Raw genomic sequence first — 19,702 nt, 5'->3', positions numbered from 1 at the left:
GTGACATGGTTTGCACGTGGCTGCGTTTTTGTGAATATTCACATTTTGGAACTTTATTGTACAGTAGCTGCGTTTTATCGAATGTAACCGTTGGAATGTGTTTGGGACATGCAATGACCTTATATTCACAAAGCAGGAACCGGTAGGAAACATAAAATCGGAGTTATAACCCATTTGTACCCTTTTGCGTTTCTTTTTTTGAAGAGTATATGTAGTAATAATTCCAAAAAAGTTATTGACTTTTTTTTTATCAAATTCTTGGTGAAAAATTTGGAAACATAATGAAATATAAGTCTGACTAAATCATATATATATACCAGCTTCATGGTAGGCCATCGGTCTACAGGCTGGTAGGTACTGGGTTCGGATCCCAGTCGGGGCATGGGATTTTTAATCCAGATACGGACTCGAAATCCTGAGTGAGTGCTCCGCAAGGCTCAATGAGTAGGTGTAAACCACTTGCACCGACCAGTGATCCATAACTGGTTCAACAAAGGCCATGGTTTGTGCTATCCTGCCTGTGGATCCTAAATCAATGAAACTTGGTTTATACATATAGTTGCACTTACGTGTATAGATGTTCATCATAATGCATGTGAAAAAATAATTAAATAAAAATGTTAAATCATTTTTTAAATTGAATTTTCGTTTTAATATGCATTGAGATAAACATCTTATGGATGCAACTACTAGTAACACTACATCAGGCAAGACATTTAATTCTGGAGAATTCTTGTAATGCATTTAGGCATGAGAATAAATTTATGTCTTTGGAGTATTACATAAATTTGTGTTGGTGGTTATTATTCTTTTATTTTGGCATGTGGTAAATTTTCAATGATTTGTTTACACAGAGAGCTATCTTTTCTGGGCAGACATTACAGATGTACATGTAGCATGATTCTCATCTTGTACAAACCTTGGTGCACACTTGACAAGGTCTGTGTTCACCAGTAATATATCCATTTGCCATTTTGGAATTTACTGATCTGAAAATGATGATGCAATAAACCAGTCAAGACTGAACAAAGACAATCTTAACTAAGACATCGTCACAAGGAGACAAACTATGTTCAGACATACTCATTGACATTCAGAATATCATGTATTATTTATGGTACCACATGGGAATATGTGTGTTATTGATTTAAAGATACATGTATAATTGGATGCTCCCGGGTGATGACCCCAGCATCACAGCCATACCGTCTAATGAAATAAAGTTTGTTTTGTTTAATGACACTACTAGAGCATCTTGATTTATTAATCATCGGCTATTGAATGTCAAACAGATGGTAATTTTGACTTGTAGTCTTCAGAGGAAACCCACCATATTTTGTTATTAGCAGCAAGGAACCTTTTATATGCACTTTTCCCACAGACAAGAAAGTACATACCACGGCCTTAGATATACCAGTCGTAGAGCACTGGTTGGGATGGAAAAAACCCAGTCAGAGAATGGGTCCACCAAGGAGAAACAATCCTGTGACCGAAGCATCTCAGGCAAGTGTTCTACCACCTGAGTTAGTCCCCCTACCCTGCCCCCTCAATGAAATAAGCACAATCAAAATTGACTGCTCTGTGATGTACAAGTTAATCTGAAATAGATTTACAGTATAGTTTTATTTATGAACACATGAAATACAAGTATATGTATCAACATATTATCAATACTTGATGCATTGTGAAGGACTGACAACCCAGCATACATTTGTTACACTCCATATAATTTATATAATTTATACAAATTGGGCATATTTGTAAACAAAAACACATTTATCATGCTCCAGGTCTTTGAAGCAAGTAGGTGTGACTATATATACAACATTATTTAATGAATTGATGTTTCCTTCAATATCAACTCTTAGTATTGTTGTTTCATTTCATAGATTGATTGATGTTGTTTCAACTGTTTCCTTGTTGTAGTTTATTAAGTACAAGTTTTCTTATTATGTTAGAAAACATTTGATAATTAACCATTGGGACAAGCAACATTTTATGATGACCAGTAACATTGGGAAGTGGTGCAGTAACTTAAATTCTACTGGCCCTCTGTGCCACTGGGTAAAACATTTTATGTCGACCCCTAAAGACTAGCTTAGGCTGATCTTGCAATTTATACAGACTTTTTTGCAATTGAACTGTTTTATTTAACGACACACTCAACACATTTTATTTACGGTTATGTGGCGTCAGACATATGGTTAAGGACCACACAGATATTGAGAGAGGAAACCCGCTGTCGCCACTTCATGAACTATTCTTTTTGATTAGCAGCAAGGGATCTTTTATATGCACCATCCCACAGTCAGAGTAGTACATACCATGACCGTTGATATACCAGTCCTGGTGCACTGGCTGGAACGAAAAATAGCCCAATGGGTCCACCGACAGGGATCGATCCCAGATCGACCGTGCATCGAGCGAGCGTTTTACCACTGGGCTATTGTGCCATGATCGTGTGTAATGGATTTGTCACTGATCCGGTGTGACCCGAGTATTCTTGCAATGGTGTTAATGATGATCAGTGGTAGTTGGCGATCCAAGATTTCAACATGTTAACTTCTGTGATGCGATGAAACAGGTTCCTGACCATCGGACATGGATCGCAGTCGACCTGAGCATGCTTATGATTTTCTGTGTGCTAATTTTACACATCACTTGATGATCATGTGATTTCCTTATTTGTGACCTGATTGTAATTTCATTCTGATTGTAACCTTCTGAAGCTGATCTTTGTTATCGCATGGTCGACCTGAGATGGCATCGAAGGTTGTATTTTAGGTTCACAAAATTGTAATGGATATATTACAGTTAATATGTTTGAAAGTATTTCTGTTGGCGTGACATATTGATTTTTCTTTTCGTTTTTTGAAACTGCATGTTTGTGTTGATGTTTTAGTGACAGTTGCATCTGCATACTCAGTCATTAGATTGCTGACTAAATACTTTGCAGAACAATGAAATCCACCATTGTAAACAACATCACCCAGGTAAGAAGGATGGCAGTTTGCTTACTTATATCCACCAAAGTTCAGGTCTACAGTTGCTCGCTATTTCTTTTCTGTTTCATAGTATCTTCAGCTTGTACTAAGTGGGCTAATTATGTAATGTTGTTTGTAAATACAGATTGTACACCCAATCTGCATTCTCTTATTATTTTTGTCATTGTTTGAGTGTCTTTTGTGTGTTTTTACACTTGTACCACTCTATAAAGGATGTACGCTTTGTGTATGTTGTGTAGATTATAACAAACACGCCAGTGTATAATTACAGGGCTTCTAGATTATAGTAGCCATAGTCCCAAGGTTAGTGATATTCAATGTTAAGCTAGTAAATAACTACTATCGCCATGCCCGATGGCTAGTGATAAAAAGGTAAAATGCTACAGTTAAGTCTATTTTGTAAATGAGAATATCTTGCCCCTTCTTCCCCTCAAATCTAAGGGTTTTAAGCTCTATCTCCTTTAGATGACATATCCAATTATTCCCATTATTAAAATTGTATTTATGTAAAGTAGGGCTAGTGAATTTTTAATCATGGCTAGTACATTTTTTAGATCACTGAACCCATGGCTAGTGGATTTTTAATCATGGCTAGTAAATGTTTTAAATCACTGAACCCATGGCTAGTGGATTGTATAACAATTCTAGAAGCCCTGAATTAGTGTGTTAGATCCATACCAATACTAGGAATGATTATATAATTATTTACTGCTTTAGAAAGTATTTATATGGTTGAGTAAAAAATAGAAAGATAGCTATTGTTTGGACTTCTTTAAAAAAAGGCATAGGAATGTCCTTGAGATTTATTATTTATTATTATTATTTTCGTAAGATGGTGACCATGTCCAGATATATAATGACATTACCAAAGCAAAAATAGGCAGGGATGAGAACTATTTTTCTGTTATTAATTGGCCTAATAAAATATTTTGCTTATAAAATATCTTGAGAGTCCAGACTCAATGTTTAATGATGTCATATGCATGTACAATTTGTATGGCATTGTCATAACATTAGTCTTAAGTCTGGACTCTAAAATTTTATAAGCAGTGTTAGCCAGTATGAATGCCTTGAGTTGATATGGGCACATTTTATTTAGTTCCAAACCCATGCAACAGTAAAAGCTTTCCTTTTTGCATAAACCCACATTCTAAACAGATAACCAACGAAGCTGATTTGCATACATGTCTAATGCCGTATTTACATCATTCTACATTTTAAAAAAAGTAGTGCTAAACTGGTTTCAAAGTAGTTTCGGTTCAGATTGCATGTTCACACCTATCTTCAGTTCATGTTCAATTAGTCATCACCAATTCACGTTCGCACCCATGATTAAGGTAGTGTCACACCAAATTGAATGGAGGCAAGTTGGGCATTCTGTGTTAGGGTGTAAACAGGCAATTCCCATTCACATCAACTTCGGTTTTAATGTACCTTTTTGGCACAGTGCATGCTGAAAAGATAAGATGACATCCAACATAAAAATGGTGACATTAGTCTTGATTTTTCATTGGCCATTTTGTAATTCAGAAAATGTCGGACACTATAAAAGTGTAATAAGTGCACAAAAGGAACAGTGTGCGCTACAACAGCTTGCTCTGAATGTGCACGTTAAACCCTATGACCATGACAAAAAGAACATGCATTGGAGCCTTTGTTCACCATCCTACAGACAGGGAAGCACATACCACGACTTTTGAAGTACCAGTCGTGGTGCACTGGCGGGAATGAGAAATAGCTCAGTGGGCCCACAGATGGGGATCGATCCTAGACTGACCACGCATCAAGCGAGTGCTTTACAACAGGGCTACGTCCTGCCCCAGGAGCCTTCGATTAGAGACAAGATCTTCAGGTTTGATTTTACAACTGATAACAAAGCCCAAAACAACTCACGATGTCTGGATAAGACTAAATATTACCGACTTATAGAATATAATATGCCTGACAATTTATACATACTTTCGAATTATATCGGACCACCATTTTGTGCATTGAGTAGCTAGTAAAAAACAATTGTCTGTCCACACTACAATGTCATGAAATGCACTTGGAGAGCTTGCTTTTCTCTAGTGTTAACACATGATTCAATGTGAAATCAATGCAAAACCATTTTTATTCCAAATTGACAAAGCAAATTAGATGTAAACAGGGCTTAATAGTTAGATATTATTATTAAGGCACAAAAATATATTGTATCAACATTATCATGTGGCAATTTATGGTTTATGCTTTTATAATTTTCTTTATCTTTGCATCTCTAGTGTTGCATTTATATACATGAGATTGTATACGTAACATTTAACAGGATAGTAACATTACTACATAAATTGTTGTATATGATATCATTGTTAAACAATATCATTTATTTGATCTATTCTATACTCTTGTTTTTTTAACATTTGCCAAATAACACCCCAAAAATTGAAGTGCATTTTGTTAAACATATTTCATAACAGATTTACCAAAGAGCTACTTAAAAAATTAATATGGTTAATGAGTTATTTTTTGTGTTTTGTTTTGCTGTGGACGGGGGAGTGAATTTGGCTATGCATTAATAAACAGAAGTCACCAAATTGCTAACTATAAGTAGCTTATGCGAGTGATATATAAATAATTAAATATATTAATCATTACTTTGATATGTCATTTTGTATTTAGCTAATCAAGCTAGTAGAAAGTTAAGCTTCAGTGATTTGTACAGTTTTGGGTCATTAACTTTGTATAATGTTGCCTGTATGTATTCATGAATATTTATCAGGTGGTTTATCATCAAGCACCATTCCCATATCGTTCTTTACTTAATTGTTACAAATACACATGTATATTGCCTGAATATTTAAATTTAACCTTGAAACTCTTTAATTTTACAGGTGAACCATTTAATTAAATTGAGAAGAATTAAATGTGTTTAAATATTATTCTGTTTTGTTCTCTGCCACTTTTTGTTTTCTTTTTCTTTCTATCCCTCTTCCTCTCTCTTTTTGTTGTAAAAAAAAAGAAAGAAGATAAAATCCCTTACATGGTGAGACATAGATTTGCTTGGTGAATGTGTAAACTGCAGTGTTGTCCCATGTCAGTTTATATCCAATCTGTAAATATATAATGTATAATACCTTGCTAAGGGATGGGCAGTAAATATAAGAATCCTAAGCTTAATTTACCAGCTTAAGTCACAAAGGGTGCATTATGCTGGTCACTATTTTAAATAGTTTACAGCACGGTCTACACAAATCTATATTTGGATCTTTGGTAATGACCACATTGGTGGTGGGTATTTATGTGTTTGATATCAGCCAGCTCCACTCTTGGTCAGAATTTCTTTTAAAAAGGAACCGTTAATGTAGTGTATCCCTTTAAACTATGGAGACTGTGTATGTGTGTTTATTAAGAGAAGTAGATAGCCACGTTCACTATGGGATAACCGTAACCTACTTAGGACCTTTTGTGTGACGTACTTTGTGAAAAGTAGAGGTTTAACCTGAAATCCGCCATGCAGGTAAGTTGTTTTGTCCACACAGATGCTGATTCTCATCAGCGTGTGACTGGTCATGTGTCACCATCGATGACTCCTGTTAAAAACACATGGCTGATACATACGTGTAAACAAAACAGTCTGCATCTCTATTATGAAAATAGGTATTTTTAAATCCTATCCATTTCAATATGTAAATAGGGAAAGGTATTTGGAACACGTTTACATACTATATATATATACGTGAATAATTTACAAGTAACCAAGTCGTGAACAAATGTTTTTCTGTGTGTATACTGTATGTGTAATGTGCACATAATGTAACTTAGGGATGACTAAGTTAACTATAAATATGTCCCACATAAATTTAGCACCGATAATAATATGAGTATAATAAGTACTTATAAATATGAAAGATATATATATATATTGTGTCTGTGTGTGTGTGTGTGTGTGTGTGTGTGTAAATATGAAATTTGTATATAGATACATTGTATATAGGGCTGAATTTACGGGGCCTTTTACAAAAAAACCCCACAAAAAACCCACAGGTGCTTTAGCATTGTGTGTGTGTGTTGTTACACATGTGTAAGACAAATAGGCTTTGTAAATTTGACCCATTGTGTGTGTGTAAGTGAATAAGCAGTGTTAGCATTTCTAAAACAAAATGTGGTTCTTTATGTATTACATGCAACAATCTGGACGTTGTTTCAAAGGTTTTAATTAATACCATCTCTGTGTTTGTTTGACATGTGTACACATGGAATTATGATCAAAAGTCAGCTAGCTTGGATTTTGCACCTAATATTAAATGAATGGAACAGGATGGGAACCAGTCAAATTGTTAGCAGTTGCTATGTATAATAATTGCATTAAACATATGTCGCACAATATTTACATCCACATTGATCATGCGAAGAGAGTGTTACTCTGTATAGCACATGTAGTGACCCTCAACTTGTCAACAACCTGTGTAACAGCAGTGGGAATCAGAAGACTCTTTATTACAGATTGTATGTGTTTTATTTCCATAGTTACGAGTAGTGCCTACATGTATAATTAATTTAACATTTTAAATTAGAAAATTAAATGCTGTATGTAAATCCTCCAATTTTTTTGTTAAAAATGTGTTAAAAATCTTTGAATGTATTATTATTATTATATTTGGTTTTTAATGAAACAAAATATTGTTCTAGTATATGAGTATTTTCTGCGTAAACAATACCCTCCATAAACTTGCCATGTTGATTGTGTTAATGAATAAAAATTGCCTACAGGTTTATGACATCACAAAAGATGGATGAAAGCTATATAATATATACTTGATATGGTATTAACCTTCTTATATTGAAACATATGGCATAAAATATAAAGGTTATACCAGCTGTGTATATATTCATTCATTCCAACTTATTTTCATGCTTATGTCCAAGTTAGGTTCAAGTACACTGTCCTGGACACACACCTCAGCTGTCTGGGCTGTCTGTCCAGGACAGAGGGTTAGAGGTTTTTGAGAGACAAGTCGGTGTAGTGGTTTCACACCTACCCATTGAGTCATTAAAATTTGCTCTGGGTGGGAGCTGCTACTGAGCAGCGAACCCACCACCTACCAGCCTTATTCGATGGCACCACTGAGGCCGGTTCTTTGTGTAAGTGAAAATTATTAACACCCTTTAATTAGTTGTATTAGCAAGGCGGTCTTAGTACTGATGCTTATTAACAGGGAGTAATTTCGGAGCTGGGTTCTTCAGCAGTGTAATATTTACACAGTTGGTTTTGTAGTTTGATGACAGCTAACAAGATGGTCCAGACCCTATCATCTGAAGTTGTGTGTGTGTGTGTGAGTGAGTGTGTGGTGTGTGGTATGTGGTCTGTGTGTGTTTTCTTTTGATGCTTATCTTGGTATTGTTATCTTTTTTACTTATATTGATGGAATTTTGTTACAGTGCAGTTAATGCAGTTAATCTTACAAAATAATAATAATAACAATAACAAATATGAAAAAAGGAACACCAAATTAAAAATTAATAACATTTTTAATTGTATTTGGCTAATTATAGGTTTTGCAAAACTGTATTTTGAACAGAATTAGATTTTTTGTTTTTAAATCCTAGCATTAAAGATATCCAAATTGCTTTTTGATATATCCATTTAACAATATTGGTATCTATTCTGTACATATATATTTGTGTGTTAGATAGTCTGTGGTACATTTCAACTTGGGAAAAACTACCATCTTGACAGGTGATCTCTTAATAACATTATTTATTCAAACATTATTGATCCATTAGTCAAGGCTTCAAATAAATAAAATAGGTCATTAATTGGGTGCATACAAGGTCAGTGTTCAGTGTTGGCTGCTCAAAGCTGATCCTGTATTGTAGACATTGCTTTGTAGGTTGAATTTTTATTATTTCAGGAAGTAGGATGTTTCTTAAAGGTATACATTAAAAAGAAAATCTAAAAAAATCCATCGATATGTACAATATTCAGTTGGCACAGTTTTTGTTAGTCAACCAGATAAGCGCAAACAAGGGTGTTTTGGGTTTTTTCTTCTTTCTTTCTGTTTTTCCCAGATGTGCCTGGGTTGGGTTTTTTTTAGTTTCAGTACAATGTTTATTTTTGTATATGGATTTGTTTTCGTTTAGTAATAATGAAATTTCTGTTACATTCATTACCACGTAACGTCATCCCATTGGTCCAGACGTAGCAACAGGAGTTTGTTAATTTTTCGATGAACGTAAAAATTACGTCGTCAGGGAACATCATATCTGATGACGTCATTTTATATGGGCAAGTTGTTTTATTGAGCGTTATTGTTTATGGATAAAAAATAATTCAAAATAAAGCATGACGTTTTAGTGTTATTATTAGCCTGTATTATTCAAATTTAATTATAAGTATTGTCTGTTATTTCTTTTTTGTTCATCGGATATAAAACGTTTTTATCCGCAAACTTATGTAAACAGTTTACGGATGATTTTTTGTTTTGTTCATACCCCGATGAACGTAAAAGAAATAACAGACAATATCCTTAAATGCATCAATAATTTGTGTGATATATCCAGATTAAAAGAAACGAAACAACACATATGTGGTAGAGTAGGAATTGACCGGTCCTCTTTTTATCTATATTATAAACCCACTCTTATTGCACTTGTGTAGGAGTTAAACCAGGGCGGGATATAGCCCAGAGTTAAAGCACTGTCTTGATGCACAGTTGGTCTGGGATCGATCACCATTGGTGGGCCCATTGGGCTATTTCTTATTCCAGCCAGTGTACCACAACTGGTATATCAAAGAGTATGTGCTATCCTGTCTGTGGGATGGTGCATATGAAAGATCCTTTGCTAGTAATGTAAAAATGTAGTGGGTTTCCTCTCTAAGCCTATATGTCATAATTACCAAATCCAATAGCCGATTATTAATAAATTAATGTGCTCTAGTGGTTTCGTTAAACAAAACAAACTTAGAATCAATCAGTGCTCTTATGATTGGTGCGTCACAGGTTATGGTTTATGATGGGAAAGTGTGTAATAAAAATGTTGGTGTGAGTAGTAGTGTGATGGCAGCAGGTTCCCTTTTCCGTCTTACCGGAAACTAAACAACAAATGGTTTTCATCTAATGACACCACTAAAGAACGTCGATTAATTAATCATCAGCTACATGTATTATTTCAAACATTTGATAACTCCTGACTACACTGACCAAATGTTGAAATGAGTATAACTGTGACCTGGTTGTCCAAAACCTGTGTTAACGCAAAACCTGAGTAACTGTCAGCTAACCCAGATTTAGTGAAAACAGAGTTGAAAAAAAAATAAAAAAAATTAACCATTGATTAGCAAACCCTGGGTTAAGAAATTCAACTTACAGTTAATCTTAATCAGAGTTTACGTTAATTCAGGATTCAAACAACCAGACCCCAGATAGATGGGGTTTTTTTCCCCACCTTCCCTTTCCTTTCACTAACCATTGTAATGGGGGGAGGGGGCGTGTGTTGGGTGGTGTTGGATGAAGGCTAGTCATAGAGTGCTTACCTAATAGGTCTGGTCAATTTAGGATTGATCACTGTTGGTGGGCCCATTGGGCTATTTCTCATTTCATTGCTTCACAACTGGTGTAACAAAGGCCATGGTACATGAGTTTCGTTAAATCAATACGACTCACACACGGGTGTAATAATTTCTTTATTATCCATATTATTATTATTGTTTTTATGAATAACAAGACCCAACTCAAAATGTTTTAGCCACAACTAGAAGGAGACAACGAAATGACGTCCTATTTCAAATGCAGTCTGAGCTAGGACTGGCGAAGCAATGTCATGGTATGATGTCGCTTCCCAAAATTACGTCATTACACTTGTTATTACACGTGTGCTTCGTATGATTATTACAAAGCTCTCAAGTTGGAACTTTTGCAAGGAGTGAGATTTTGTCTGGTCGGAGTCCGACATTATGAATCCGAATAAATCAGCGCGGGAAATAAGCGCGCTGATAATTGGTCATGGTTCGAGATTCTGACCAGTAAACAACATGGACACCTATTATATGATTTTAATGCCTTATGATGCTTAACCGGGCCAGCGGACAGTCGCAGGCTTGTTTGTCAGTCGTCGAGATTGAATGAACAACAAAAAATATATATGTATAATTTTTTTTTTGCTGTAATGTTTAAAATGCGTGAGAAAATCATGTACCGGCATGAGAGCGTGACATAACATTCAAATGTGTGAGTCTCACTCCGAATTCGTGAGACTTGACAGCACTGTTATTATTAACTCGGTTATGTTGAACCGTATGGGTAATAAAATGTATTTACTTTTCTTTATCCAGGGTGGTAATGAGTCAGGCACTGAGATACCTGTGAATCTGACAGCAAGCGGCAACATGACGAGACAGGAATCGGAGCAGGACCTAAAAGACTTCTACATCGGTCTCTTCCTGGCTATTATGTCGAGCCTTTTCATTGGCACAAGCTTTATTTTCAAGAAGCTGGGATTAATGCGTCTTGCCAAACAGACGTCAAACAGAGCTGGTGAGATTGACTTGTGTTTAGTATGTTCAAATTTCATGTGCCTTGAAAAATTAATAATGCCATGTATTTAGATATATAAATTGTATAAGTTATTAAATGAAAAACAAATTTGAAGTACCTTTTGTTTTCGTCAACGTGTAGCCTTTGAAAATGCACAAAGAAATGTGTTTGAATGCCCTTTATATACTGGTTACTGTACAACATGGCATTTAAGATCAGATAAATATATATTTAGTAGGGCTTTTTTCAGATGTATAGTAATTTATATTTAAAGTGATCGGGTGGTATATTTTGGTGTGGCTTTAATAAAGTAAAACATGGTTTTATAAACTGGATTTTATTTGAATATCTTAAATTCAAATACATAATATAACCATGATTGTTTTGTTTTTTTAAATCCTATTTCAGTTTAGATAATGGACATTTTAAAGTTTTATTTTGAATCAACTAGCCCAGAACTTACATACATGTATCTATATATTAGTACTGAGGTTGCCAGACTATCAAATGGTACCATTAAAGCCACAACTTGTCTTAACGAGGCCTCATCCACTGTCTTTAGTGTAATACAATGGACATGTTTTTTAAGCAGCCAATTGTCTGAAATAACACTATTGTCCACCCTGTAAAGTCTCTGTCTCATGTATTATGTAGTACTTATATTAGTGTGTTAAATCTTAACCTGGTATTTTAGGTGCTGGTGGTTATGGTTACCTCAAAGAATGGATGTGGTGGGCTGGAATGATCTTAAGTAAGTACATGTTGTAACAATAATGCTTTATAAACTGTGAATTGGACAAGCTATCTTTCTAATAGTCTAAAATCATGAGTTTGTTAACTTTAAAAAAAAAAAAAATCCAAATAAAAAATTACTTTCTTTTTAATTAAACTGTTTTCCAGAAATACCAATAATAGAAAAGATGTATTTTGTTTTGTTGCAACTAAAAAGACCATTACTTGTAATTAAATCAAATGCCAGTGATATAAAAGACATAGTTTGTTTTGTTGTCAGAGGTGTTGCATAGTTGTCTCCCCATTTTATTTTACAAACAGAAGTCTGCATTATTTATATAACATCTAAAAGCTACATTGAATACATCATCCACCTCTTTAGTGCTGCCAGTATATTGGTCTTACATCGGTTATTATTTTTTAAACTTTATTAACGTGCCTATATCCAAAAAAGGTTCAGGCATGGTTATTATTGGTATGAGCAGTATGAGGTTGAGTAGTTGTCTCCTCTTTGATTTTCTGACACCATATAACCGTAAATAAAATGAGTTGAGTGCGTCGTTAAATAAAACATTTCCATCCTCTTTGATTTTCTACACAAAAGTATAGGTTATCTGTATTGCTTTTTATCTGTATTTAATATATCTTCCACCCTCCCCTTGTACTAGTATGTTTGTCTACCAGTGTTACATTAGTAGTTTGCAGTTGTGAATAATATTGTTTATGTAATATTATGTGTGTTTTTCAGTGACTGTTGGAGAGTTTTCTAATTTTGCTGCCTATGCATTTGCCCCAGCCACATTAGTTACTCCCCTTGGAGCCCTCAGTGTTCTTGTTAGGTGAGATCATTAGTTCAATTTTTTGTTTTATTTTTTAAATGTTTAATTTCTTTTCAGTTTACAGTTTGCAAAAAACTGATTCATCTCTATTAGTCTAAATTCTTGTAACTCTGTACTTTTACTACCAGACATTGATACATAGTTATGATTTAGTTTTGTAAAAGTTTGTTTTTGTTTTTGTTTCACTGGATGCGCGGTAGGTCTAGGATTGATCTGGATAAAAGTTACTGCCAGCAGTAAAACTCATCAATGACAGCAAAATGAGTATATCTGGTGTATATTATCTGTCAATTTTTAACATCTGTACATCTGAAATATGTCTAAATGCAACAAAATAACATTTCACTCATATTTATTTGAGCACTGCACAGGTCACTTTAAAAAATTGCCATAGGCAGGCTCAAAATTGCTGTTGGTGGGCCGTTTCACCCATCACAATTTAAAAAAAAAAAAATTCTGTGACAAATTCTTAAGTTTGAACCCTGTTACTGATTTACCCATTCATTTACAACTATATACTAGATAATAGTTTGTGTTTTTTTACATTAAAAGTGCTATGCTGGCATCACGAATACTGAAGGAGCACCTGAACCTGCTGGGTAAGACTGGCTGTCTCCTGTGTATTCTCGGCTCCACGGTCATGGTCATCTCCTCGCCCAAGGAAGTCGAAGTGGCCAACATGAAGGAACTCAAATCCATGCTTGTCGCACCAGGTATGGCCAATTCTCTAGTTTGTTGTAGCTTATTCTCTCCATACTTGGAGCAGGACACAGCCCAATGGTAAAGCACTCGCTTGATGCGCGGTCGGTTTGTGATCGATCCCCGTCGGTGGGCCCATTGGGTTATTTCTCATTCCAGCCAGTGCACTAAGACTGGTATATCAAAGGCCGTGGTATGTGCTATCCTGTCTGTGGGATGGTGCATATAAAAGATGCCTTGCTACTAATGGGAAAAATGTAGCGGGTTTCCTCTCAAAGCTTATGTCAAAATTACCAAATGTTTGACATCCAATAGCCGATGATTAATAAATCAATGTTCTCTAGTGGTATCGTTAAACAAAACAAACTAACGTTCTCCATTTTTAGTCAAGACAGAGCAACAAAATGACATTGTACATGTAGCTGTGGATAATCATTTGGTTGCAGCTACATTTCTTAATTCTGTTGAGGCGAGGTGTATTACAGTGGATGAGCACCTGTCTGAGATGCGATAGGTTGTAGGATCAGTTGCCTTCAATAGACTGGGGTTTTTGGGGGGGGGGGTCATCCTAACCAGTGCACAGTGACTAGTACATCAAAGGCTGCTGTGATGTCTTGATGATGGTGACAGTGCATGTAAAAGATCCCTTGCAGCTTATTTTGAAGGAATAGCATTTATCCTATAACATACCCATGTCATAACCCATGTGATAATTTAGTGTATTAACTCAGTTAATAATGGTATGCAAATTTCAAGGTATATGCATATTTTCAAGGTCTCTAGGTAATAATGTGTTGCTGTGAATGGGTCATTTGTTTACAAGCCATCAAGACCTGTATACCTGAGCATAACGTTTTCATAAGATTTAGTTAAAGTGCGTGACGTCAAAGTAATTTGTGCTAATCGTGATGACATCATGTTATCGATAGAGGCAACTTTAGTACTGTAATTTACTAAATATCGAATAAAAATGTTATAGGATAAACAGAATTAACTACTTGTATTTATTAATGTGTAAAATATCAACCGTGTCTAATTAATGGTATTTGTCTTGGCAGAGTATCGACAAATACCGATTAACATAGACTCGGTTGATATTTTCCATATTAAAAAAAACTTGTGGTGAATCATCTGTTTATTATGGTGTATACTTTCCTCTCTTTTGACCAATGTCAAAACAACAAATATTGGACACTGAATAGCCGTAGTTTAAATTATGCTGAGGTGTTGTTGAGCAAATATTCCTTTCCTTTCTTCATCCTTAAAGTTTATTAATTGTCTATGATCATGAAGTTACTGGGCCCAGATTTTTAAAGCTATCTTAGTGCTACGATATCATAAAACAGTCATCAGCTATGGCATATGTTGTAGTGACGCCATAGCCCTTGACAGTTTTACAATATCATAGCACTATGATACTCACCTTCGAAAGTCTTTAGTCTCTGCCATATTTACTTTTATGTTGAAAAGAATCACTTGCTTTCTCTGAAAGGGGGTGGGACGTAGCTTAGTGGTACAGCGCTCGCTTGCTGCGCGGTCGGACTGGGATCGATCCCCGTTGGTGGGCCCATTGGGCTATTTTGCGTTATAGCCAGTGCACTACGACTGGTTTATCTAAGGCCATGGTATGTTACTATGTACTACCCTGTCTGCGGGATGGTGCATATAAAAGATCCCTTGCTGTTAATCGAAAAGAGAAGCCCATGAAGTGGCGACAGCGGGTTTCCTCTCAATATCTGTGTGGTCCTTAACCATATGTCTGACACCATATATCCGCATATATAAAATGTGTTGAGTGTGTCATTAAATAAAACATTTCCTTCGTTTCTTCTCTGACAGATTCAAATGTCACCGAATACTAGTAGGTAGTGTTGAGAATTGCTTTAAGCATTCACTGACCCCATTAATTTATAAATAGTCAGATTCATTAAAATGATTTTTTTCTTCATTTTTCAGTGTTTATAGGGTTTGCTGTATTAGTGGTCATTATTGCACTTGTGGCAATATTCTACTTTGTTCCTCGCTATGGCAACAAGAACGTCCTGGTTTACATTACTATTTGTTCTGTCCTCGGCTCCTTCACGGTGATGGGCTGCAAGGGATTTGGAGTTGCCATCAAAGAGACATTCCGTGGCAGGAACGAATTCAATAATGAGCTGACGTACCTGCTTCTGTTGGTTATCATCATATGTATTTTAATTCAGCTCAATTATTTAAACCGTGCTCTGGACATTTTTAACACGGCAGTGGTGACACCGATATACTATGTGTTTTTCACCTCCTCTGTGATAGCAGCTTCGTTGATTTTGTTTAAAGAGTGGGGAAACATGACCGGCGACAAAATACTCGGTGATATATGTGGCTTCGCTGTGATCATTGTGGGGATATTTTTACTAAATGCTTTCAAGGACATGAGCGTAACTCTTGCAAACCTACCCAGTGTCAGAAAGGACAGTGTGCCAAATGGTGATCTGTCACACAACAACAGAGACCGAGAACTGCTGTTGAAAAATGAAGAAACCATAAACATGGATAGTGTAACAGTAACCGAGTATCGTGATGATTCCACTAGGTATGATTTGAACTGAGTGATATGATGATTCCACTTGGTATGACTTGAACTGACTGATATCATGATGATTCCACTAGGTATGACTTGAACTGAGTGATATCGTGATGATTCCACTAGGTATGATTTGAGCTGAGTGATATCATGATGATTCCACTAGGTATGACTTGAACTGAGTGATATGATGATTCCACTAAGTATGACTTGAACTGAGTGATATCGTGATGATTCCACTAGGTATGACTTGAACTGAGTGATATCGTGATGATTCCACTAGGTATGTTTTGAGCTGAGTGATATGATGATTCCACTAGGTATGACTTGAACTGAGTGATATCATGATGATTCCACTAGGTATGACTGGAACTGAGTGATATGATGATTCCACTAGGTATGACTTGAACTGAATGATATCATGATGATTCCACTAGGTATGACTTGAACTGACTGATATCATGATGATTCCACTAGGTATGACTTGAACTGAGTGATATCATGATGATTCCACTAGGTATGACTTGAACTGAGTGATATCATGATGATTCCACTAGGTATGACTTGAACTGAGTCTGAAATTGTTATTTTACGTTGGTCACCAATTATGCAAATTGATTTATTATGACTTGTTGACATTGTTGTTGAGCAGCATTTGTACAGCAGAACAGTACTAAAAAAAAAAAAAAAAAAAAAAAAGGATCAATCTTAATTTTTTAGATTCTGCAATCACTGTTTGTATTGGAAGAACATGAACTATGATAATGTAAGCAACTGAAAATGATGTGTCAGTAATGGCATAGTGCCTATCGCATTACATTCTTTAAAACGTATATATAGAATGTATTGCTTTTAATGCAATATAAAGTTAACTGAATATAAAGTTGTGTTTTGTTATAAACACAACATAATTTCCTTAATTATTTTTGAGTTACGGGTTTATAAAAGGTTGTTTGATGATGTGACAATGAACTTTCATATATGACATTATTTTTACATTCATATATGACATTATTTTTACAAACAGCTTTTTCACTAAATATCCTCAACAAAATTGATTAAGGTGTCATATTTATGTTAGCAAATTTTGATCACAGATGCACAGTGAGTCTTTTAACACATTTTTATTACCACATTTAAAGAAAAATCCCAAAATATCTAATGGTCCTTAATTAATTTTGTTGAGTATATATTGATCATCATTTCAAATAAAAGAGAAAAATAAACATAAATATAATTCCCCCCCCCCCCCTCCCCCCAATATTGTATTGTAGAATAAAAACAATAACTGATTAATGATATTGGCTTTTATCCTGTTCAGCCAAATATTGAACTTTGGTTGAAGGTCCATGTAGAGTTCATATTTGTAAAGTGCACAGGGTAAACTGATGTCATACACTTTTTATCGGTTATTCTGTCATTAACACAAATGTTAAATGTCAGGTCAGGTCAGGTCATAGAGTTTAATGTGCACATTCAGAACAAGCTGTTGTAACGCATCCCTGTCATGGGTGCACGTGTCTGCCTAGGCCACCACCTCCGTCCAGGTAGGGGAGAAGGGACTGCCGGTGCAGAGGATAATTCCTGATTTGTTTTATTCGTTGGTAATTGTAATAATTTGTTTACTGTTGTGTATTTGAGATACACTCACCATGAAAGTAGGGCTTTTGTGTTTGGTTAAAATTTGAACTTACAAACATATAAGTATAGTGTTTTCCCTAGGAATTTGGCAAGGTATGGTAGACTAAACACTTTTGGGGCATTTTCACCATTTTCAGAGCACTTTTTTTTTTTTCATTAAAAATAAAACAAAATAAATTGAAATAAAAATAAATATAATTAATATGCTTGCTTTAAAATTATTAATTGTAAATTTTGTTGGTGTTTTATAAAGGCACTTTTAGAATGATTAAAAATGGCTTGTTTAATCTCAAGGCAGCATGGTGCTGATTAAGGCAAGATGGCTCTAGACTACTGAGGCATGCTAAAATATACTAGGGAAAACAATAAAGTATCATTATTTAGTGGGGATCTTTCATGCTAAAGCTTTGCAAGGAGAATGTTAATTCAAAGTTCATTTGTCCATCTTCAGTAGACATCCTGGCCTGGTGCTTATAAAACTTTTAGAGTCCAGACTCGAGACTCTAATAAAGAGTCTGAGACACTATTGTCATGACAACGCCATACAAATTGTATGCATGTGATGTCATTTGAGATTGATTCTGGACTCTAAAAGTTTTATAAGCATGGGCCCAGGTTTGCAATTCAGTTTTTGTCAAACTAAAGTAATAAGTTTATTTCTGTAGTAAACCAGTATTGGATAAAAAGTCAAGAGATTATACAAGAGACAGTGAAAGTAGCTGGTGGTCCTCAAAGCTTGCTAAGGTGTGTGTACATTACATGTACATGTGCATATACTGTTATCCATGCATTGTATATAACAAAAATATATGTAACAGTTGCCAATTAATGTGCAAGTTATTAAAGGTTCATTTTTAAAGTTGCAATTGAAGTGACATATTTTAGTATTTTTATATTTAGTTGTAATAAATAACTACAAATTAATTGATCCCACATATAATGTTTGCATATTATTAATTAACTCGAGAATATAAACAATTGTATCATGCTGACACTCAACATAATCAGTAGTTGCCTGGAGAATACTTGGTGAAAAATATAAAGTACTTTACATAGAAAATATTCACCACCTGTCCATTAAAATAGCACCCATTTGTTTGTTAATATGGAGATGCAATTCCAATTTAGACTATGACATTACCTATCGGTCACTCTACTATTGGATTTTACAAGAATATATTGGGAATAACTGGTTACTGTCTTAAGATATCAGCTTTACCCTGCGAAGGTTAGAATGGCAAATGCAGCAAGGCTCTACCGAGCTGCATTCACCATTCGACCTGAGGAGGATAAAGCTGATATCTTAAGACAGTAACCAGTTATTTCTTTTATCCTGCAGTCCTACAGGAATAGTCAGAAATTCATTATTTATTCCATTTTTGGTTATGCAAATCGATTATCTTCAACATAGCAAGGCTTTTGCCATATGACATCATACATAATACATTATGTCATTCTTTGTAAGATGCTAGCTACATTCTGTCACATTCAAAAAGCATTTCTAAACTCATAATTCATAAATAAATATACAACTTTTGTATTGTTATCACAAAACTAAACGTTATTTGTATTTACCGTACAAAACAAATGATTTAAAGAGTGTTTATTGCAAATCTAGACTGAAATACTTGAGTTGAGTCGGGCTTATGTGACCAAAAATATAGACTTTTATCTAGTTATCATATCTTGCCAATGAATACAGTGATTGCA

General features: G+C 35.0%; 1 protein-coding gene across 3 annotated transcripts in view; it reads left to right on the top strand.

Moving 5' to 3' along the window:
* Positions 1–18,851, top strand: part of LOC121374195 (magnesium transporter NIPA2-like) — a 28,417-nt gene extending 9,566 nt beyond the window's left edge. Inside the window, exons 2-7 of one of the 3 annotated variants that reach the window (XM_041501177.1) lie at positions 2,903–2,993; positions 11,317–11,518; positions 12,213–12,269; positions 12,999–13,089; positions 13,642–13,802; positions 15,745–18,851. In XM_041501177.1, the coding sequence (XP_041357111.1) occupies positions 2,961–2,993; positions 11,317–11,518; positions 12,213–12,269; positions 12,999–13,089; positions 13,642–13,802; positions 15,745–16,376 (1,176 nt within the window). In that variant the 5' untranslated portion in view covers positions 2,903–2,960 and the 3' untranslated portion in view covers positions 16,377–18,851. Of the gene's footprint in view, positions 1–2,902; positions 2,994–6,301; positions 6,502–11,316; positions 11,519–12,212; positions 12,270–12,998; positions 13,090–13,641; positions 13,803–15,744 lie in introns of those variants that run through there. The other 2 variants (XM_041501178.1, XM_041501179.1) reach the window with 2 other exon arrangements.
* The last annotated feature ends 851 nt before the right edge of the window (positions 18,852–19,702 follow it).

This window comes from Gigantopelta aegis, chromosome 6, assembly GCF_016097555.1.
Source record: "Gigantopelta aegis isolate Gae_Host chromosome 6, Gae_host_genome, whole genome shotgun sequence".
In the NCBI taxonomy this organism is placed as follows: domain Eukaryota; kingdom Metazoa; phylum Mollusca; class Gastropoda; order Neomphalida; family Peltospiridae; genus Gigantopelta; species Gigantopelta aegis.
This window is presented reverse-complemented; position numbering and strand designations above follow the sequence as displayed.